Source organism: Calonectris borealis, chromosome 5 (assembly GCF_964195595.1).
Source record: "Calonectris borealis chromosome 5, bCalBor7.hap1.2, whole genome shotgun sequence".
NCBI lineage: Eukaryota > Metazoa > Chordata > Aves > Procellariiformes > Procellariidae > Calonectris > Calonectris borealis.
Window position 1 is genome coordinate 26,331,868 of NC_134316.1, and position 24,286 is coordinate 26,356,153.

General features: G+C 40.4%; 1 protein-coding gene across 24 annotated transcripts in view; it reads right to left on the reverse strand.

Moving 5' to 3' along the window:
* Nucleotides 1–24,286, reverse strand: part of TTLL5 (tubulin tyrosine ligase like 5) — a 144,676-nt gene that overhangs the window by 69,594 nt on the left and 50,796 nt on the right. For 22 of the 24 annotated variants that reach the window (XR_012673861.1, XR_012673860.1, XR_012673859.1 and 19 more), the window contains 9 exons: nt 24,096–24,241; nt 22,776–23,067; nt 18,489–18,672; nt 16,830–16,976; nt 14,448–14,548; nt 11,368–11,501; nt 10,624–10,737; nt 9,814–10,218; nt 8,123–8,313 (listed from right to left, as the gene is read on the reverse strand). Coding sequence is in view for 16 of the 24 variants with exons in the window: in XM_075151487.1 (XP_075007588.1) it covers nt 8,123–8,313; nt 9,814–10,218; nt 10,624–10,737; nt 11,368–11,501; nt 14,448–14,548; nt 16,830–16,976; nt 18,489–18,672; nt 22,776–23,067; nt 24,096–24,241 (1,714 nt within the window). In the remaining 8 variants the exon portion in view is untranslated. The remainder of the gene's footprint in view (nt 1–8,122; nt 8,314–9,813; nt 10,219–10,623; nt 10,738–11,367; nt 11,502–14,447; nt 14,549–16,829; nt 16,977–18,488; nt 18,673–22,775; nt 23,068–24,095; nt 24,242–24,286) is intronic. The other 2 variants (XM_075151489.1, XM_075151485.1) reach the window with 2 other exon arrangements.

Below are 24,286 nucleotides of genomic sequence, written 5' to 3' on the forward strand. Positions count from 1 at the left end.
AAAAATGCATTTTGCAATTAATTGTTGTAGTCACTCATCTGTGAATCCCAGTTATTTTTCCTGAATTCACTTTAAGAATGGCAACCAGAACTGAAAACAGTTTTTCAATGGGGGGCATGTAATTGATGCTTACATAATTACATACTATTGCCTATCCTGTTCCTTAAACATGCTAATAATTTTTGTTTGTTGCCTTTATTGCTTGACTTAGAACAGGCATCTCCACTGAGCTTTCCTGAATAAAACTCATTTTTTCTTCCCTAAATGATTAATTTAAAGCTTATTACTTTAAGTGGTTAAAATTATTGCTTGTCATGTAATCAGTTATTTGTAAACACTGAACTTCATCTGCCATTATCTTGCCCAGTTAATGCAGTTGTTAAATTTCTCTTAGCTTTTCTCTTAGCTTTTCTCATAATAATCAACAAAAGAATACAGATGCGCTGACAAATTACCAGGAGGTAGGTTCAAGTTTAAGTTTACAGCACACACATAATTTCACAGTAAACGAACATCTGGACACTTGTAGCCCACATTATACTGAAGGTAACAAGAGGTTACCTCATGTAGTAAACATGAGCTGCACAAGCATACGCTCACATGGATGAACACTATAGAGTAGTTAATGTACTGTAAATTCACACCCCATATTACCTTGCAATAACTTGCTTTTATATTCATTCTTTAGATAATAATATGCCAGTCATTATGAACCTCCTCCTTTCAAATCTTTAATTTTACACTCCATCATGTGCATTCTGTATTCTGCATTTTCAGTTATCCACTTGCTGTATAGCAAATTAGCTAGTTATTCTTTTGTTTGCTTTCTGTCTGTTTTTGATCTATAACAAAACTTTACCTCTCACCCTACAGATACTTGGCTTGCTTAACAGTCCTTGCCCAAAGCTTGTCAAAAACTTTTTTGAAAGTAGAACGAGTTCTACTAGATGCTATTTTTCTCAGTTCAAAGAATTCTAAAAGATCAAGACATGGGTTGGGTGTTTTGGTGGGGTTTTTTTGTCTGAATTATGTTTATATGGGTGAATTAAAATTCCATTTTTATTTCAATTTAATATATATCTGCTAGTGGAGCAAGACCCGCTGCTTTAATTTACAGGAAACTTTAGGGTCCTTATTACAGATAAGCACATTTGTTGCCTTTCTGTCCTCTATACCAGCTTTACCACACCTTTCAGTAGAAACTTTGTCACTTCACTGTTGCATTTCTGAAATCCTAAATGTATACCATCCAGCCACAGAAGTCTCACAAAACATTTTTTGCCTATCTTTTCTCCTAGGAGCTTAACTTCATTACCTGGAAAGAAAATGTATCTCCTCTGTATCTACTATAATGAAAAATAACGCAAAAGTAATTATTTAATATCTCTAATGCACATATCCTCTGAAATTTGTTTCTACAGACCTAGACTATATCCCCACTGAATTAATAAATTAATCAATAGCCTATTTAAGGAAATCTGATTTCCTGTAGCATCCCCGCGTGTCTCTGGCCAATAACCACATCATTCACAAGACTACTACCCATGATATCTTCAAGATCTTTCCTCCCTATGTCCCCCTAACTTACAAGCAAGAAGCAGCACATGTTGCAGCTAGTTCCAAATTAGAAGCATGTTCACTGCTAATTAATATATGCATTCTGACTGGGTAGGCAGCAGTCCAAACAGAACAGATACATTGAACTCCACTTGATTTTAGCCCTCAACTGAAACACTCTCATGGGCCTTGCACTTCTATGCACTTAACATTTTTCATGGAACAGGTCAGAATGTACTATCTTCAAGACTAATTTAGTTGAAACTTCTTATTTGTTTTCTTATGACCTTTTGAGCTCAGATACCTCCTTATTACCCTACTCAGCCATGAACTTATCAGGTTAATGCTGGATCCTCAAAGGCACACATTTTCCATAGAGAACTCTGTGTTGCTTGCTCCTAAATGTATTGGGTAGTTAACTAGAGGAACACCGTGTTAATTTTGGATGCTGTGGAGTTAGATGGCCAGTACTGCAAAAATCAGGCAGTGTTTGAAAGATCTCTTATGGATAGTGGTACATAATTCTGACTGTTTGTCACAACCTCAAAACCAGCTTTATTATTAGATTTTATGTAATAATTTTATGTAATCACAAAAACATTGTAAATCTGTGTTTTTAAGTGAATAAAATGGAATAAAATTCCTCAGAAGTAAAAACTAATATTCATTGTTAACAGCTATATTTAATAATAAAGATTCCCCTTAGCAGCTGATGTCATCTACCTGGACTTGTGCAAAGCATTCGACACTGTCCCGCATGACATCCTTGTCTCTAAATTGGAGAAACATGGATTTGATGGATGGACCACTCGGTGGATAAGGAATTGGCTGGATGGTTGCATTCAAAGAGTTGCGGTCAACGGCTCAATGTCCAAGTGGAGACCAGTGATGAGTGGTGTTCCTCAGGAGCCGGTATTGGGACTGGCACTATTTAACGTCTTTGTCGGCGACATGGACAGTGGGATTGAGTGCACCCTCAGCAAGTCTGCCAACGACACCAAGCTGTGTGGTGCGGTCGACACGCTGGAGGGAAGGCATGCCATCCAGAGGGACCTTGACAGCTTGAGAAGTGGGCCTGTGCGAACCTCATGAAGGTCAACAAGGCCAAGTGCAAGGTCCTGCACGTGGGTTGGGGCAATCCCAAGCACAAATACAGGCTGGGTGGAGAATGGATTGAGAGCAGCCCTGAGGAGAAGGACTTGGGGGGGTGTTGGTTGATGAGAAGCTCAACGTGACCCGGCAACGTGCGCTTGCAGCCCAGAAAGCCAACCATATCCTGGCCTGCATCGAAAGAAGCCTGACCAGCAGGGTCAAGGGAGGTGACTCTGCCCCTCTACTCCACTCTCATGAGACCCCACCTGGAGTACTTGTGATCAGCTCTGGGGCCCCCCATATAAGAAGGACATGGACCTGTTGAAGCGAGTCCAGAAGAGGGCCATGAAGATGATCAGAGAGCTGGAGCACCTCTCCTATGAAGACAGGCTGAGAGAGTTGGGGTTGTTCAGCCTGGAGAAGAGAAGGCTCCAGGGACACCTTATATCAGCCTTCCAGTACCTGAAGGGGGCCTACAAGAAAGCTGGAGAGGGACTTTTTACAATGGCATGTAGTGATAGGACCATGGGTAATGGCTTTAAACTCAAAGAGCATAGATTTAGATTAGTTAGAAGGAAAAAATTCTTCACCATGAGGGTGGTGAGGCACTGGCACAGGTGGCCCAGAGAAGCTGTGGATGCCTCATCCCTGGAAGTGTTCAAGGCCAGGTTGAATGGGGCTTTGAGCAATCTGGTCTAGTGGAAGGTGTCCCTGACCATGGCAGGGGGGTTGGAACTAGATGATCTTGAAGGTCCCTTCCAACCCAAACCATTCTATGATTCACTGTATTTATTAATTTGTAATGCTGAATATTTACCTTTCATAACCTGAGATTGTCATACTCCAGTGTGTCCTTAGGGCTACATCTTTCTGGCACTTACCATTAAAAGACAGTTATAGAAGTTACCTAAACAGCTGCTCCTTTTCTAGTCTAAGATAGAATAATACTGCTCCTCTTTTCTCTCTATTCATCTCTCTCTCATTCCTGGGCAGTAAGGCATCATACAGTGATGCAGGGGATTAAGTAATGATTGTTATGGGTTCTAGATCAATATTTCTACTGTATACCCCTGTGAAGGCACCTTTGTTTTCTCCATGTTGCAAGCATGAAGATGCACTGACAAAATTTTGTAAGATATAATGAAAAATATTTTTCAAAAATACGAATTAATGAAAGGCAAAATGTTCTCACACACTTTGTGAGAGCCTGTGAAGACTGAAAACTAACTGTGTACAAGGCAATGAAACCGCACATCAGTAAGGCTTTACCTTCCTACCATCTCCACCTCCCATATTATAAGAACTGTTCACTTCATGGGTATCACTGTGGTATTTCATCTGGTATTTCAGAAGCGAATAGAGACGACTAACAAGACAGAAAGCTGATGTAATCACAAAAGTCTTGTTTTAAGATGACAGATTTTAAATATATTGTTCAAAGCTCATCAGGTACTTAAAATTTTCCCTTTGAACATTGTCATTTCAGCAACCAATTGGCTTAATAAATTAAACTGATTTAATACAGAGGGTAGAATCCAAAAGTGTAAGAGAGAAAACGTGAAACAGGTGCTTTGGGCATGGGTAGGAAACAGTGAAGAACAGCAGGGATTGGAGAGGGACAGAGGTGGACTCCCAACCAGAATGGGAACATCATTCCAAGCACAGCTGTTAAGGCTACATTCCTGGGAACCCCAGAGACCCATGCTAGTACACAGATACCAGAAGCAATTCTTGTGAGAATGGGAATGGAAAATAAGCTTCCCAGCTGCTCTTGGAAGGAGGTAATGTATTCAGAGTACCCCCACCCCCAAGACACAGCTGGGCACAACACAGGGAACCCAAGGCACAGACAAATGCATTCAACTCTCACAAGTTCTCGCCCTTGGAAAAGAAACACAGTCCACAGCAATAGTAGCATTTTCAAAAGTCTCTCTTTCACACACCCCCTCCAAATCAATAGTCCTAATCTTGCCATTAAACATAATTAAATGCAAATATCAAGTCCCTTTCATACCAGCCAGGTACTTTCCAACAAGGTAGACTAACTCCAAGTTTCTGGAGTGGCTTTAAACAATTATTATTTAGGTAAATGATGTTCTCTTCCAGAGGCCGTCTTCATGCCAATTTATTTTGGAATGCTTTTGCTTTAAAAGGACTATTATATTTCAAGTGGCTTAAACAGAGGAGTGAAAAGGGGGAAAAATAACAATTCAGAGTCTCCCGTCTAGAAATGCATAGGAAAGTAGTGCCCTCTTCAAATGACCCTCATACAAGTCCCATCTCTAACCTTCTCTCAGCTTTCAATCCCTTCTCCTGTCCCAAAGCCACCAGGGTTTCATAACCCAGAGTCCCCAAACACTCTCATCCCAAGTCTTTCCCCGCTTCAACCCATACCAACGGTCTTTCACTTCTCACTTCTCTCTAGCTGTTTACTAAATCCTCTCCCATATGTTTCTCTATCTCTTCTGCCCCTATCTTCCCCCCTCCTGGTTCAGACCAAATCCTTGCCTGCCCAAATCTATAACCACACAGCACTCTCAAATAGCTTCACTGATATCTACCCTTCTGCAAATCACTTTCCAAACTGCCAGCCTACTCTGTAATGCCTGCACTTTTATTCATTCAATCCCCCTGCTTCAAATCCACATCCATACCTAGTGGCTCAACACCAGATGTCCTGCTTTCACGTCCCTCAACAATGAGCCCAACCCTTTGCTTGGCTCCTCCAGTTCTGCCTGTACAGGCACTTGCTGCCATACTATTATGCTTTTTTGTATGCTAGCACCTCTTGTCACGCTTCGTTGTCATTCCTGCAGAATTAAAACCCTTGGTCCTAGTTGCAAGACAGGCTTTAAAAGTCAGGCTGGATCAAAAAAAAAAAAAATCAGAATGACTCTTAGATGACAGAAAAGTAGAACATGTCCGGGGGGCGGGGGGGAAAAAAAGCACAAGTAGTAGCCATATGCTTTAGCTATGTTCTTTTGGGCCTTGCAGTTACATCTGAACCTTCCAAAACTTCACTGTTTCAGGTACAGGATAATAGCCTCAGCTTAGAAATTACTACATGCCATAAATTGAGTACTGAAGAATCAGATTGCCTTAAAAGAAAAACTGCCCTCAACTAAACCATCCAAATTTTCATACTACGCAAGCTTCAGATTTCATCTCTCCAAAGGGATTATTGCAGAAACATGGAGAATCACAGTAGAGAGCAGATGTATAGAACTGAATAGACGCAGGCTCAGGAAGGAAATTCATTGTCAGACAGCTCCAGCTCTAAACTTTTCATTGACTTGTGAATCCCTTTCTACATGGATCTTTTTCATGATAACAGAAGACCACTAAGACACAACCCAACCCATGTTTCTGTATTTCACTACAGAAGCAAAGCCTGTACAAACACTGTGTAGCCAAATACAAAATGTATCAAGGTCACTCAGAAAATCTACATTGTCTGCTAGGAGCTGAGGTCTTTATTGTTTGCTTGTCACAAAGAAGGGAATTAGCACCTTCATTCTCCTTCTATACATTTCCCACCTCTTCTGTGGGAAAGTATCTTGGGAGGACCCAGAAGCTAAAAGCAATGCAGACACATCTATCATGACCAACACACTGCACTTCATAGCCACTTTCACACTTGAGTATACCTACACTGATTGGTGGCTAAACAGGTTTCAGCCTCCACCATCTACAATTACCAGAGTATGCTCCTTTGTCACCCAACACAGCTGTGCTCAGGAAGCTACCAGCCCTTCCCACGTAGATCTATGTGAATTCCTCTCTGGATTCCCCCTTCTATACTTCCTAATTTAACTAGCGGTAACTAGCAGTAACTAGCAGTACAGAAGTTTAAAAATCATCTAATAGCTATATAAAAGGCAGCAAGAGGACAACTTGGGTTCTCTAGACAGACCTAAGAAACCACAGCAGTTGGAGCCAACTGGGAAATGAGTGGTTTTAGGAGAAAGTCTACGAATTTATTTTTAAAAGTTCTTTTCTGAAAAGACTGAAATGAAATAGATGCATTTCAATTTTTTCCCAAATATGTGTTTAGACACTAATTTTTATCCAAGGAGGCAGGTTTCCATCATATATTTAGCTTTCAACAAATCAGCATTTCCTGAATGAAAGTGTTTCACTACCAGCTTTTTGAACAGTTCTACTGACAAAGTTTAGCTTAAAAAAGCTGAATTCTGATTTCATTAAGAGAACCAGACTGACAGCTCTGAATATTACTGAACAAGCAAACAAGCTTCTCTGGATGTTCCCCATACCACTTCAGGTTTTGAAAGATCAAATTCTCTAAGTAGGGTCTGGCCTGATGCAAGATCAGGCCTCAGCATCACTGGTATATTCAGTGCTCACGTTCTCTGCTGAGTCCATCAACAAGAAGGTGCTTTGTTTTTGTGACTTATCCTTTAAAGTTCAAGACCTACCTGCAAAGACCAGAGTGCCTGTGTTAGCTTTGGAACTGCCCAGACTAAATCATAACCTTGAACTAGATTTAGAAGGGTCCAAAAATCTATTCAGCTTCCTAGAGTTACAGATGCACCCCACCTTTTGAAAAAGACATATTGTCAATCATCTAACCAGATATTCAAAATCCAAACATACAACAATAAAATTGAAAGAAGCAAAAAGAAGCAAATAGCAGCAGCTATTGCAATTATTTGAACATGCCTCAGAAAACTTAGCAAAACATCACCATTAAAACAATACTTCCAAAATCAAAGTATCAGAGCAGAGATACTTAAACTGTTTGTCCCTAGGAAGAGAAGGAAAAAATTAATTTCCAAGGCAAAGTGCCTATCCTGGAAAACCTCCAGTTGGCAGCTTAGTTAACTGAGAAGTGGCCACTTGAACACCTTTTACGAACACAACTATAGCATATTACAAAGAAAAAAAAATGACTATGTGTGTAGCCATTTAGGACATAGCAAATCAAAAAGAATTATGAAACTAAGTGGAATTCTACCAGAAGCCAATGTAAATTTGATCTATACCACCATGTTTAGCAAAAGGATTATCATATCCCATGCTAGTAAGTACTTCATTATGTCCTTACAATGTTATTGGAATATAGAATTTACATCAGAACCCATTCTGCAGACTTCCATTCCCAGCACTGTGATGGGAGGAATGAGGAAGCAAATCGCATGGAAGCACAGCTCTGAGACGGCTTGGTTTTATTGTTTAATAAGACCAAGCACGGATTTGGTTTTTTATAATGTATTTTCTAATCCTCTGCCCAGTCTTGCTTTCTTCTATAAAACGACTTTAGCAATGTTCTTGTCATCTCACAGAATATCAAAATTCTGGTCGCTGTAAACACTTCAAAACAACAATATGAGAGAAATCGATTTTCATGACATTTACTCCTTCCAGCATGTCTCATCCCAGCCCGGTGCTGACACAGAAGTCTGTGACAGACTTTTCTGTTGTCACAGGGACTCTATCTTTACTGCTTACATACCTGCTGTGTAAGGAGAGTCACGTGGCTTGGTGGGGAATACTGACTGGCTGTTTGCTTTTCTGCCAGCTGCTGCAGTTCTGCTGTTACCATACTGGGGCTGTAACGTTTGCCCTGGGAAGAAGTAGCTTCTGCATCCTTGTGTGTCCTGGCTGAACCCACACGCTGCCCACTTGTACTGCGATGGCACAAACCTACCAAACAAACATTTGGATATGCTTAGTGAGCGGTATGTCAGACTCACTCACCCGGCCGATCACAGAGACACAAAAGCAGGTATGAGAGTTTTTGCAGATTCTAGGGAGAACACAGCCTTCTATTCTGCATGGGTATTGCCTATATGAGCTTTTGTCAATTCCAAACCCTTATTCTTTTTATCATAATGTATCTAATGGCACTCAATTCCAGAGAATATTGGCTTTAACCCAAGTTAAAACTATTTGTTTTTTTTTCCTTAAAAACAAATGGATCCTTTTAAATAAGCTACTCAGTTGGGAAGTCAGATTTATTTTAATGCTAGAAAGGTTGTCAATATATGTACAGCAACTTTAGTGAACATGTGCTGACCCTGACGCACAACCTAAAGCAAATGTATACCATCATAAAAAAAAAAATATATATAATTTTATTTATTTATTTATTTTAATCAGGACCACAGCTGTTAGCCTGTGTGTGGTTCCCAAAACTTTCCTAATAGATTACAGTCTGCATCCATAAATTCCTACAGTTTCTTCTACCCTTCAGATTCCTTACACTCTGAAGTTGCATTGCTCAACTATGTTCTACTCCAGAATGGTAAATGAGAGGTCTCTAGATTTTGTTTTTAAAATACTCTTAGATATGACAGTGCTGAAAGGTCCCTAGAGAGTGAGATACAGTAATGATTCATTCAGATCTTTCTTTTTTGGAGGTCTTGACACACCTTTAAATATTCAACAATTACGAGGTTTCATTAAAGGATTTCTCTGCATGAAAGAGAAACACAGAACTAAGAACAGCACACAGACTAAGACAGGACTTCTGCTAACCAAACCTACATTAAAATCACTAAAGATGAACAAGAGATCAGTAATACAATCAAGAGAAAATATACAATACTTCATTTCCCAGCTCTTTTCCAACAAGTTCAAAGGCTGAGTTCAAAGTTTGGGGCTGAGGGGAGACGTCATCGCTCTCTACAACTACCTCAAAGGAGGTTGTAGTGAGTTGGGTGTCAGTCTCCCAGGTAACAAGTGATAGGACAAGAGGAAATGGCCTCAAGTTGTGCCAGGGGAAGTTTAGATTGGATATTAGGAAAAATTTCTTCACCAAAAGGGCTGTCGAGCATTGGAACAGGGTGCCCAGGGAAGTGGTTGAGTCACCATCCTTAGAGGTATTTAAAAGATGTGTAGACGTGGTGCTTAGGGACATGGTTTAGTGGTAGACTTGGCAGTGTTAGGTTAATGGTTGCACTCAATGATCTTAAGAGTCTTTTCCAACGTAAATGATTCTATGATTCCTGTTCGTCTGCTCAATAAAAGGGCATCTTTGGCAAACAAGGACTGCTTCCTGCACTCCTCCTTTCCATGAGAAATGTAGCACCATTCAACAAGACTCATAATTCTGGAAGTGTAAAATTTCTACCTACTCCAGAATGGAGATTACACAATCTCGATACTGAGCTAGCAGGTTATTATGCATCCCAGGACACTCACCTACTTTTGCAGACGATGGTCGGGACAATCTTTGGCTGTAGATCTGAGCAGCTCTCTGAAAAGATGAGAACGGGCCAATGGTGTAGCTACCAGAATGACAACGATGTAACCCTGCAAGGCTAGAAGCCTCACTGGACACTGGGTTTGTGAAGACAGAAGAGCTGTCAGGAGCTGTGCTCTGTGAGGAGGGTAGTGGGAATGGGGACTGAATCAGCTTGGGACCAACTGGAGGAGCCGGCAATGAATGGTGACCAGGCACCTGTGAATTTTCAGAGGATGCAGGTTGAGATGGTATCCAGGAACTGGTACTTCTCTGGAACGTGGCACCAGAGGAAGAAGTGCTAAGAGGGTCGCACCGAGGTAATTTCACTTCAGCGTTTAAGGAGAAGGTGGGTCCTTCTGGAACTACACAAAGATAATGCGCACACTACATGAGAAAAAGCTGCTTTTCAGGTCTTTCGGATAACATCCACACATGAAAGATGCCTCTACTCAGACAAACTAAAGCCAAATTGACTTCATCTACCAGCAAAGACAAGAAGAGGCTCTACATGATGAATATCCTCTTTCAAAGCTTGCCATATCTAGATCTTTCCCCACAGAAGAGGAGCTAACTCTTTCATACTGCTCACTCTACAGTATCTTCTCTTAAGGTTTAAAGGAAAAACCTGCAGAATCTTCCCCAAAATTGGGCATTTGAATCTCTCAGTTTGAACCCAAAGGTTCCAACCTTTGTTTAAAACTATTTTAAAAACAGTATATACATTCATTATTTTTTTTCTTGATGATGATTTAAGCCAATTCACTTACAGGTTGATTTAACTTCTTTCGGTTTACAGCCTTTCAATGCTCCTTCTGCAGGCAGATCTGCAACTGAACTTTTGGGCTGATCGTCTCTTATTTTTTTCACCAGCTCAGGATGCTCTGTAACAAAATCAAGGAGTTAAGAAGTAGAAGAATACAACCTGTGATATCATTAGAACAGGACTGCAGAATTTAAACGTTGTTACAATGGACTTTCTTGCTAATATTTACTGTAGACCATGCAAGTCTATTGATCCCAATTGTGCTGTCATGAACAGTAGTATGGACTATTGGACATGTATGGCTGGCACTGCACTTCCTTCCATGGAACGCCTAATTAGGCTCAAATATACAGACTCTGCCCTCCAACAGGTATACTCACTGTAGGTAGCACAATTTAACAGGCCCTGCTTTCTCTCATCCCTCACTTTGATTTCAGGATTCTCTGTTCATTTCAAATCTCAGTGCCTTCAGTTTGCATATTCTCATTTCAGACATGAGCCACCATACCTAGTTCCTTATAAGTGCTAGTCCAGATTCATCCCATTTCACTTCAGGCAAAGAAGGTAGGAGTGCAATTACTCTAGTCTTCACATACAGAGCCAGGTTAAAAAAAAAAAAAAAAAAAGAAAGATACGCAACCTCAAGAAACCTGAATAACATTCTGGAGGGGTTATTCTCTTTCCATAGACTGAAGTTAAACTGGATTTGTCTGGGCAACATCATCTCAGAACTGCCTGCAACACTTACCCCCTTGAGGCTGTTTCTCTGACTGGTTACTGGGGTTGCTGGGTTTTGTGCTTGTGGAGTTTGCTCCTAGGAAGACACTTGCTGACTTGTTTTTGTGTGTGTAAAATGTCAGCACTTCCTCCAGGTCACTTTCACTACAATAGGGAGAGAAGAATGGATATAAGTGAGGATTCTAAGCTTTTCTGCCTTCATGTAACAATCAAAGACAAGAAACGATAAGGAGACTGAAGAGGGGAGTAGGAAAAAAGGTGAGGCCAGAAAAGCTAATGATTTGCTCAGTTCTACACGGTAAGAGCAGAAGCAAAGGAACATGCCTTGGTTAAACCTGAGATTCCCACTGAAATGCCATTTTCTTATGCAGTAGAAAATTCAAGGCATTCAGAAGCCTTCCCAGGATAAATAAAGAGCAAGTGAAAACTTCAAACACATTTTTGAGGAGATCAGCTCAACAGGAGAGACTCAGTTCACGGTTAAATTTGTGAGTCTTCCCCAGGTGCTCTCTAGAACAAGCAGTTATCATGTTCATGAGAGAACTCAGCTCAGCTTCTGTTTTATAGTCATCATTAGTAGTTTCAATTCAACAGTGTGGGGAGAAGAGGAATAGAGGAGGGAAGAGCTTTTTAATTAGCCAAAACTGCAGGACAAAAAAACAGAACAGTCAATAATTTGTGAATCTCACAAAACTTGCATATGTTTCTCATTTTCTTTACAAAAACAGAGTATAACTGTCCCAACGTCCTAAGCATCTATTGGTCCCAAACCAGTATCAGTTACTTGGTCATTCATATTAGAGCTTGTGCAAGCTGTAATTATGATTGTTTTGATATCTAACATGCTTTCCTTTTGTTTTATAGTGTTGCCTCAGCATTCGTGAGTGGGTATATGGCAGAGCAAACACCAAAAGCAAGAAGTATAGTGCCAGTAACACATTACAAGGAAACGTAACACAGGAATATAAATTTGCATAGCAGCAGTTATAATCCTTCAAAATGTCCTCTGTATATCACACTTGTACTAGTCTTAGCCAGCCGGAGCTTTGGTAAAAGCAACGTCTAAAGCTGATCCCACTGGAATTTGGACCTTCAGGACATGCTGCAAAGTTCACCTTTTCTCCCAAACCAATGAGACTAGACATGAAGAGGAAATGTAAGAATGAAGAATTGTTGGTGGGAAGGTGCTTTAAGCTTTTAACTGAATTTATCAGCATAAGTATATACTTTTACATTGCGCTGAGGATGTTTAGAAGCAGTGGTTGTAGCATGCGTATAACTAAACACAATGCCATCCATGTGATATCAAAGTTAAAGAGTCGATGAGACAATACCAATTATTCAGTGGAAACATTTATTACCCATGTTCTCCAGTGTTGCATTCACTGTACTGCAGAACAAACACTCAAAGTGGAAATCTATCCTCTTTGCTTGGCTCCAAATGACTAGCTCACTGATTTAAGCTTCAAGCACAGCGCAAAGTAGTGTCAGATACCAGAGTTTTTGAACTTACCTGATACTTCATAAGAAGCAGAAAGATCATCACTATAAATTGTCTGATTGTTGGCAAACTGGCTTTTGCTGTTCTTTATCACTCAAGCAGATGATCCAGCAAAAATCTCCAGCCCCAGCCTAGACTGTGCATCAGGCCATGATGGCATGGTAGCCAATAACATGGAAACAGAAGAGTATGCGGTTCTGCCCCAAACAGCCATCTCTTAGCATTTCTGGCAAAAAGCAAAATGACCTGCCCTAGGAGGCAACAGTCATTTTAGTGGCCAGAGATGTCAGAGACCCAAGAGCATGCTGTGCGTTTCTAGTGACAGGAGGAGATGCTATGGTATGTGGTAGTCAGACGTCTTGAGTATCGTTCTTTTATAGAACTCTATCTGAAAAGCAGCGAGATTTTTCTTGGAGCCTGTAAAGCTGTTGCGGTAATGACTCCATCAATTAATTATATTAGCAAAATGTAAAATTCATTGTTTTCATGAGAATGTAGCATCAAAAGAGACTCTGAATCCTCCTGAATTTAGTTCAGAAGCCTCAGCTATCACCCACTTCTAATCAGTCACTAAGAGTGCCATCCAAACAGAGAGAAAGAAAGAACAGTTTTGTAACTGATCATGAAAAAGAAGCAGTGACTGTCAACCTTCCCAGAGAAGATAGAAGGGCATTAAAAAGGCAGGTGAACTCTACCTATCCAGATATTGACAGGGGTCCTTGTCCATATAGGCATGTCGTATATGGGTCAAATAAAGAAGTCAAAAGGAATCGGGTTTTGTGCTCAAGAATCAGAGACTTTGAGGACATAATTCCAGTTCACTGAATAATTTCAGACCTCCCCCAGTCAGATAGCTATAATACCATTGTTTTTCATACAATGCTACAGGCCATAAAGAGTATTTACCTATTTTCAAAATCCGTTTCCTACCAGAGTCTTGTAAGTTTAAGGTAGATGAAGTTCAGAGCATGCACAGTTAGAAAACGCTGTTTTTTCATCGTGAAAGTAACTGCTTGCACTGAACTGCCTTAGCAAGCCAAGTAAGAGGCTAGCATGAAGACAGGGAGTCTAACTCCCTTCCTTCCTCATCTCAGAAAGTCCAGACCTGGAGAGTTCCTGAAGAGAGGCAGCAAGCATGAAATTTTTTTCTGAGAGCAGAAACTTGAGAGCCAGACCACAACAACTGTTCAACCACAGCAACTCAAAGCCATCTGAGCAGCAGCTCTAGTTTTAGTATCCTTCCAAAGCACTGCTGCATTTGCTCCAGCATCACAGGAAAGGAGACCATTAGCTCACCAGCACCAGCTTGAAATTTACAAAGACCAGGGCAGCTACTGCTGTCCTTTGGGGATCTACTTAATGCTCAAAACATCTATTGTATGCCCTTCTCTATGCACCAGGTGCTGATGCTACAAGCATTTGGCTGCTGGAAGGAAGAAAAAAGAAGTTCTCTGTTCCCCAGCCAGAGCAGGTGCTACAGTCAATAAAGGTATCTAGAAGCCTTTAGATAATCAGATCATCTTTAGAACAATCCCATCACCTTCAGGCTTGGGAGATCCTTTATCAAAGGGAATAAAATCCATTCCTACCTTGCCCTGGTAATAAAGTCCTGAAAACCTTCAGGATTCACTCCTTCCTCCTCCTCTTCCTGTTTCTTTTTTGATCGCTTCCGAACCATCTGCTCCGTTTCCTGTTAATAAGCAGTATCAGTAAGTGTCTCTATGTATTTACTATACGTTCCATGGCATAGCTACAGCTCATGGAAGACAAAAAACAATTCCATGGGATCTAAGAAAAAAGAATATCAACTCCAAAGAGCCAAATTATAAGTATGTCACTATGTGCAACAGAATGGATAAATAGAGAAAGCCCCAGAGACAGCATGCTAAGCATACGCTAAACTCCTCATTCCTCCACCTGACATAACTTATTAGAACAGATTTGCTGAGAAGAGGTCAAGTCTTCACAAATACATGCTGCTCCTTCAAATATACTCTTTGCTGGGACATAAGGAAGTATGGAGGGAAAAAAAAATAAAATCATTCTTTACAGATATTAGGTCCCCTTTCTACTTCCACTGTTTTTGTCACAAATACAGAGATCCTCAAAATAGCTTTTATTTGAGCATCTGTCCCAAAAGAAGATATTCAGGAAGAAAGGAGGACAAAAATATAGAACGATATTAAAGAAACTCAATCAAGGAGGTCTGCTGAGGGCATCCACATTTCCTACTGTAAACCAGGAGTTCTCTTCTTGAGTTAATTTCTCCTGTCACACAGCAAATTTCCAAGGGCTTATCTACATATCAAAAATATACTGCTTTAGCAAAAGCAAAGAAAGTAAAACAGTACAGCCTGTGGCAAATATGCATTTATACACTAAAATATACTGGAATAAAAGATGGTAAGCCTTTGTGTGTGAGAATGGGAGCAAGCTCTCAGATATAAATGATCTTTCTATTTTACACCAGTAGAACTTGTTGACACTAGAGGTTGTATTGATACAAACATTTTTTTTAATTAAAAAAAAAAACCTACAGGCCTGTCTGAAATACCAATACCAGCATACAAGCTTTATCTGACCAGACTTGACCTCCACTTCATTGCTTCCTACTGAGCATTCCTAGGACGAAAGGGTCAGATACGTCTTTTGAAAGATAATTCAAGAGGGGGGAGAAAAAGCCACTCTGGGACATGTCTCTACTCTTCATCACTTAAGTAAAAGTCTGGACAATATGCGATCTGTTTTACTTAGTTTGCTGGAGGTAGTATTTTTTTCTTCTGACATTACAGAAGATATATAATGGTTAGTAGGAATCCCCTACTAAATCTGAAGTTACAAGTCAGTGAAAGAAGTCTGTATGTTGGAATCAGACATCAAAAAACCTCATAGCTTAAGAGTCTCTCAATGGCTTAAACGTGTACATCCTAAAACCTCAAGTGATCTGTTCTCACTTGTTTTAACTGAGAAAATATGTTTATGCACATATTTATTACCAGTTACACAGCTTTATTTTGTGAATTTACTCAAGAGTTAGCAGAAAATCCTGATTGAATACAATTTGAGTGGAAATTATATCCAAAGCAGCTGCATTCTTCACTCACCACAGAGCCACCCGAGTGTTTTGTGGTTACTCTTAACACAGTAATTCAGTGAACATTAGGCATACAAGGCACTCCGTGGAACAGATTTCGTTCAATACCAACCTTACTTTGACATATCAAGTTACCAGATGTCACTTCTGACAAGGTAATGTAAGTGAACATCCTCTGCTAGCAAGTAGGAGCTTGGAGGCCTGTGTGCACAGCAGCCTCTGAAAGCAAAATTTAAACTACCCTTGTTCTAATACTAAAGAAATGCTAGGGGGCAAAGGAAAGGGGAAGCTGTTCTTGCAAAACAAGGATTAGCATGAAACCACTATGCTAAGAACAGCATCTTCTACATCTAAAGAGGAGAAAATTATTTAAATTAGGACCTATTTCTCCTTATCACTGAGAATGCAGAGTCCCATACTACAAACAGGTAGCAGTCCCTCAGTACACCAAACAAATGGTATACATGATATACATACATATTTCATACTGTTCTGTATAAAAGAAAATTATCTCTAAAGAAGCATCACAAAAATAGGGAGAAATGGTAAGAGGCATTACAAAGCACTAGAATCAAAGTCAAGCCAAAGAAAAAGCAAATTGACAGTTAAATTCCACTTCATTTCAACACTCCTTTTTACTTTTATGCACATTACCGGACTGCATATATAATGTAGTAATACTGTTGTCTATCTGACAACTTGAACAGACAAGCTACCACTACTGGATGCACAGCTGCAGACTATGTAAATTACAGATCAGAGCCTTTGAAACAGCCTGCTGTCTTGACTATGACAGCAGTCAGCAGGAGATACTTTAGAAGAAGAGAACAGAAACCAAAAGAGCTACCAAAAGAAGAATCAAGAAATAATTAGTCACCTTGTTGTAACAGATTATGAACTCGCCCAGCTGGTGAGCCAGGATACGACGACGATCGTTTAGTCCTAAACGACGGCTGGGGAGCAGCATCCTCAAGGACTGCTGAAGATTGCTGGCAGCTCGCTTCAGAAAGCGTACCACAAGCTCCTGCAAGCAAGAGAGATGGAGTTAACAATGGACCAGCTAGAAGATGCAGGCAGAAGAGAACAGAGGTACTACAGCAGCTAATGACTGGCAAGAACTAAACATACAGTCCTGAGAAAATGTGCTGACAACTGGCAGGCAAAAGCATTCTGCAATGTGTGTTTTTAATGTAGCGCTACAAATCCAAGGTGCAGGGAGAAGAACAATGGTGTGCCTTGCCTGAGGTGGGTCAGAATTGGGAACACTTGAGGACTGTTTGTCTGAAAAGCAAGGCAGATGAAGAAAAAAAAACAAGCAGCAAAAAGCAGCCACAATACAGAACAACCTGTAGAGTCCAATACCTTAGGAGAACATTTCCAAACAACAACCTGCAATGTGTTAAAGAAGGCCTGTGATGAAGCGTACTGACATAAAACCCTCTCAGCGCTATCACAGGGAAGGGGATCTTGGTCAGATATCTCCACTACAGTGACGTAACCCCATTTCATCACTTTTCATATATGTATACTATTGTCACAGCCTCTCCACAGCAACAGATGACTACATCTACAGCCATGTAATTCCAATCTCCCACCACATGTGTTTGACCTCTGGTGGGGGAAACATATGGCAAGGCAGATCCTAAGGCGAGATGCATCCTGTGAGTGTTTTGAACCCTTTCTGTCTCCCCTCTGGATTTGCTTTTGGTTAGGAGCTCTGCTAATGCATAAATGAGCAGCCTCACAGCCAAACTATTGGATTTCACAGTTCGCCTCTCACTGCCATTACTACAGGCTGGTTTGATCTGTTATTTTAAACATTATTTTTCACAGTACAGCAGACAAAGTGACTCTCAAAAAGCCAGTTTTAATTTCCACTTGGAAAGAGCAGGGGTAACTTTTTCCACTGAGTTGACTGATTATTCTTGACACACAATTTTATCTCTGAACTGCACTGGCTGTTTCCCTGCAACATGCATTCAGCAAGAATACATTTGGATTTGCAGAAAGCTCAAGAGCCTACTGTACAAAGCTCTTTTAGGAAGATTTGTGAGGGGATCTGGGCTTACTGCACTCTTTAAAATGTATATACATCAAATATAGGGCCTTAAAATACTACCTGGAAAAATTTTCCTCTATCTAGAATGCGAAGAAGATTCCTAAGCGCAGATGCTTGCAAAGAGTAAAACAGTACATAGGAGAAAAAGCTTAACTGGGTACCTGTTCTATTTGAGTAGATGTATATTTTGTTTAATGCAGCAGATACCAGATACTGCCAAGTAATCTTAAAGAATCTTAGATAGAAGAATTCAAAAGCAGGTAAACTCAGAGATCAGTGAAAGAGAACCAGTGAAAGATCTGAGCAGCTCGAATGTCAACCACACTCTAGTCATTAAGAGCTGTCTACTCTATCGCTGCTCAGATGTCAGTCAGCAGTCCTACCTTGTCTGTATATTAAAAATACAGCACTGGCAGCTGGACAAAAATAGACAACTATAATCTCAACTATAATCCCAATCCAAGGATGGGAACTGACCTCAAAACTCTCAAGGCAGATTTCAGCTTGGCTTCTCAGTCTGGCCAACACAAAGCTTCTTACCATTTGCTCATCCTCTTTAGCAGCCCAGGCAGGATTCTGGATCTGGTCACCAGCCTCCTTCGTCAGTCGCAACTGAACGTGCTGTAGATAGGCAGAGAAAGCCCTGCGAGCTTGCACTTTGCTGCAGACCAAGAGAATCAGTCAGCTATATTCAGAATAGTAATGGGAACAGTTACAGCAGTCAGGCACATCTTATGGACCAGTACGGTCAGCAAGGACCTCCTAGGTGCACAAATGTTGAAGCTCAAGGGAAGGAGGACCCCTTCACCCCACCAATATTTTCAAGGAGACCTTCAGTTCACCAGGATGAGGGAGGTATTGCAGGAGATACAAAAGACAGGAGATGCTCTCTAAGTTCTCAGATCATCTCTAAAAATTGAATGCTCTCCTTGCCTTTTCACAGCCTTAGCTACTCTCCTCCAAAAGCCAATAACATGAACATCAGCAAAACTGTGTATTTTTAAACGAGATTCAAGGCTCTCTTGGGCCTCTGTCTTCACAAGCATTTTGAACACCACAACAACAGACCATAAAATAAATGAAGAGCTTGGTACTGGTGCCAGAGTTATAACAAAAGCCCTGCAATTCCCATTGGAAATGAAAGAATTAAATCTGTGAAAGTGAGCTCTTCCTTCTGGCCCAAGGACACAAGCCAAATTTCATTGAGCAAGGCATCACTGAAGAATGAAAGATCATCATCAAGCTGGCTGAACATGTTGGGAAGCTGTGAGCATGAACTGAGGAGAGGACTGGGGTAGGGACTGGGAGGGACACATTGCTTCTCATTCCCTCACAATAGTAGTCACTTTAGCATATGCATCTGTTGTGAGAGAAACTGCTGAAAGCAATTGCCTAATTCTGTTCATTGTCATCTTGGCCTAAACCCTCTTCTCCAACATTCTGCTGTCCCAGTCTCCACTCCTCAGGTTTTCCCCATAGTCACTACAAGCTGTCCCTTGAATTGCCAAGCAATTTCCTTTTCATAAGGATGTAGAAGCAGATGGGCTTTAGTGTCAGTGACAGATTCCCGTTCTATCACAGGCAATGTCCTAATCTTTTCTATAAACTATCAAGTTTCATCTTAAAACAAACTAGAGTTTTAAACCCATTACTTTCCTGGAATATTATTCCAGAACTTACTGTTCTAATTGTTAGGAACCTTCTTTTGCTACCCAGCCTAGCTTCATTCACAAGCAGTTTATATTTGCTTTTTTTTTTGCCAACGTTGTCCTGTATCTTAAATAATTTCATCCCTAATGGGTGTCCTACCTTGAATGTATTTATTAACAGCAATTACATCCTTTTATAGTTTTCATTTTATTAGTGTGCATTATCCACATCTTTGAGTGTCTTCTAACAAAGCACCCACACTGGTGACATGATGAGACTAGCAGCTCATATCCACCTGTTCCTGTCACAATTTACCTCTCATGAACATGGGTGATAGCAACTGTATACAATATTCCACATGAAGTCTCAGAAGTATCTCAAGTAATAAACCCTAGACCACATTTGGTGTTTTCATGCATGCATGAGTTAGAGCTTCGTGAACCTCCTGTGATCAACAAGGATGCAAGATATTTTTCCTTATAATTAATTTCCAGTTGATGAACACCCAGCTGATAGAATTTCTCCTGTAAATTATTAGTTCTTAAAAGCATACCCTTGCACTTTGTGCTACTGAATTTCATCCTAGTTATATTATTCCTATCCTCAAGGCCATCCAGTTCTTCCCATATTAATTCCACTACTTTTCTCTCATGGCAATAACTCCCAAACCTTTTCCATTAGCAAATTTCATTAGCACATTTCTCCATCTTGTGTCATTCTTGAATTGATTATTAAAATCAGCCTCAGCCTGATTCCTGAGGAACCTCACCATTTTTTCCTCTACTTATTCTCTGCTTCTTAGGAATATTCTCAGATACTTATATGGTCTTCATGACTCCATGTGCATGAGTCCCTGAAATTTCATTAAAAACTCACTCCAGAAATTTAGTCTTCCCGTTTTATATGTCTGTAAATTTCATTAACACTTCGTTACAGTGTAACATAGAAATCATACAACATAGTAGCACTTACTGATCATCAATATAGATAAGAATTAAAGTTAAAATAAAATACATTAGAAGTATCCATGCACCTGCTTAATCATTAGTTTTTGATGCTTCTGGAAGACCGGGCCAGGCCCAAAGAGGGGCTAAGCAAACGATGCGTTCACAGGAGTCTCAACCTGACATCCTCTGTGGATAGCTGTACCAGTACTGCAGTAACTTGACCAGGTATTTTTATCATGTTTTAAATTCCTGTCTTCCAGTGAACTCCAGAATGCACAGCAGGCCTCGTAACACCTCCGAGGTCTATATACTACACCACACCTACCTTGTCTTCCCACATGTGTGGAACATCAGGAGAACACTCTGAACTCTAACTAGGAACTAATACTCTACACATCAGGCCACCATATATCAGAAAAGGCTCTCCCCCTGAGGACTCTCGAGGGCTGCCAGGTTTGTTTCAGGTTTAACTCAAACATCTCACAACCAGGAGTTCAAGATTTGTGGTGGTAAGAATTAAGGACCCCCCATTATCAACATCAGCACAGTAATGTAATTCTTTGCCTGCACCTGATACTTCTGTGATTGCAAAATGGGAAACTGAAGAAGGTCCTTATATAACACTGCCTCTCCTCTGGTGTGTGGAATATTGAAACCTGAGGCCTTAAATGCAGAAACAAGTAACTGCCTTTCCTTTTTACTTCCCTGGGAGTGGCACAGTTGGAGGAACATGTTTCATTCGACCGTCACTTCTTCACCAGTAACACCGAATGTGTGGAAGGCAGAGAAATTGCCTCATCAGGCCAACTAAGGAGAGAGAGAAGTTCTACCACTTACAAAAACTGACTGGAACAGCCCTAGTTTCTTTTGGATCAAAATTTCATTACTTCAGCTCCTCTGCCTGTTGACCCCACAAGCAAAGCTTTCATCAATGACAGATCAGATGGGTCCAAGCCCAGCACAATCCTGGAACATGAGGTCACCACAAGCCTTACACACTTCTGTGGGAAATCCCAACAGTACTGGGTGCTGAGCAAGATTCTGCCAGGAACACCAGACAGAGTTTACATTCTTGGCAGGAGTCAGTTCTATATATAGATAGATGACAGCATTACTATGTTTGTCCTCAAAACAGGTTTCAGAATCTTCCCTGTCATGACAGCAAATGTCCTTGCCACAAGAAGACATCAGAACAATCCCCAAATCCATTTGATAATTCATAAATCCTCTCAGAAACTAAATTAAGAAAGCAACAGCAAGCAACAATTATTTTCTCTACCTCTGGACATTTTTCATGTCCAAAAAAACATAATGCTGCTTCTTATCTAGAAGATATAAAATCCTCCTACACAGATATATATGCTTACTCTTTCTTTTTGCCCTTCCTGTCCGTCTGCAAATAGACAGTTTTACTATCCACATTTAAGGGGAGGATCATGCTTCTAAACATCTAGTAGGACCCTGGTTGGTGTTATTCTACACAATCTCCTCCAGGACCTCTCTTTTTTCAAGCAACAGAGCCACGCATCAGCACATACTCTGCTCCACACTGACATACTCAACAGAAGACAATGAGATGTTTCAGTAACCTGTCACTCTCAAATGATCTCCTATCTTGCTCTCAGAGGGTGATGACTTTGAGCAGAGGTTATTATTAAAGGTAAAAATTTTATCACCAAAAATAAAAGCACAAAAAATGAGAAAACTAATTTTATGGAGAGGCAGCACTGAGGTATTCCTACCCAACCTTTGTTGTATAGTTTAACATATGTTTACACCCACTTCTTTGGAAATGCAAAGAATGAAAAGATGAATTTTAGAATTCAATAGCAGGCATCTTGCATTAAGACAGAGAGGCATTTTAGAAGTCTGAGTTGACCAAAGCTTACATCACCAAATTAAAGAATAGCAATGGAGACTATGGATTATGCTTTATACTGATCCAACAGGTCAGGCATTTAAGTAAACTGTCAGTCTTTGCAACTATCTCCCTTCTGTGCCAACTAGTTGTTAAGGCAGCCCACAGTTAGACAAAAATCCAGGCCCCTTTCTCTAGGGTCCTCTTACCTCCTCACACACATTCATAATGTGGCACTAACTGTACATCTTCCATATTTTAATATTAGCTGCTAGTCAAAACTCAAGACAATATGCAGAAATCTCTCACCTCAGATTTCCATGCTTTTGAAGAATCTGCAGCAAGTTAAACTGAGATTCTGAGTCTGTTTTTTGAAGAAACGGCTCTCCTCCATCTCCAGTTTTCTTGTCAAGTTTTTTTGGCAACCTCTCCTTACAAGTACTTTTCACCAAATCAGAGAGCTTTGGCTGACTTTTCACCTGGGTGTCCGAAAGAGAGCCAACAGTTCTATCTAGCTCTTCATCTTCATCTGCATCCACCTCCTCTTCCTCCTCACCTTCTGCGTCTGACTTGAGGGACAGCTTTGTTGGTTCTGATGTCCCTGTAGTAGAGGAGAAATCACGTATGCTGGTTAAGAAAAAAAGAAGTGGGGAAGACTGTCCTGCTATTTATACCCTTTGGTTTACTTCCAAACTCTTTTCTGCTCGAAGGACAGAACACCACCATTTTAGAATAGCATCTTAAGTATCAGTGCCCTTTATTCTTTCTGTCTTTCCGCTTGTGTATCAAACAGTTGAGAAGCCCATTTTCCCAATATCAGACAAGACAGACCAAGATTCTTGTCTCAACTTTACAAATGAAAAAGAAAAAAAAAAATCAAAGAAACAAAGGCATTTTCCTATATTTTATCCTGATTCTTACATACATACTGACACATATATATATGCTCATACTTGACGTATATACTCATTTTTTTGTATTTTTGTGTGTCAGAAAAACCAAAGCTATGAAATCTAAACTTCCACATGTGCCAATAAAGATCACATAACACCAAAAATAATTTTATAACATACATTCTCTCCCATTGCAGCCAGTATCACATAGTTACTAGAAAGATTTTAGAAATGGCTTCAGGAACAGCCACTTTTGAGGATCATTCACCTCTATATCCTTTTAAGTTTTTCCCGCATCAGCTTGGATGAGAAGGATTTCTCACTTTCCAATAGCTTAGAGTCACTGCTGTGTAGGAGGACCAGCCTGGAAGGTCCCAAGTTTTCATCTTTCTCTGAAAAGCTGGAGGACTATAGAGGCACACATACTGTTGAATTCTTGTACCCAAAATGCAACCGCAAGCTCATCTTCAAGAACATATTGATTACCTTTAGTCATATACATGGGGATGTAGAATGATGGGAATGAAATTCTAGGCACTAAGAAGGCAGGAAGATCAGAAGAGGAATGAAGTAAAAACTATTAACACTTGAAATGAAAACTATTAACTTCAACCTGTGAATCCCTTTAGGGACTACAAAGGCCAGAACAATCCCATTCACACACATTTCAAATAAAAAAGTCCCTGCTTGCTTGTTTTTGACTATCTGCTCATCTAAGACTGTAGCCCATGCATACCTGATGATCTTGTCCGTGCTGCTCTAGCCTTGCCATGACATCGTCGGCGCTTCCGTAACTCCAGTGAAACAAGCTTTCTCTCATAAAAGAGAGCATGAGAGTCCACAGCTTCCAGCCTCATATCCAGCCTTCCATTAAGATCTGCTCTGCAAACCATAATACAGAGACATCCTCAATCTCCCTTCATACTT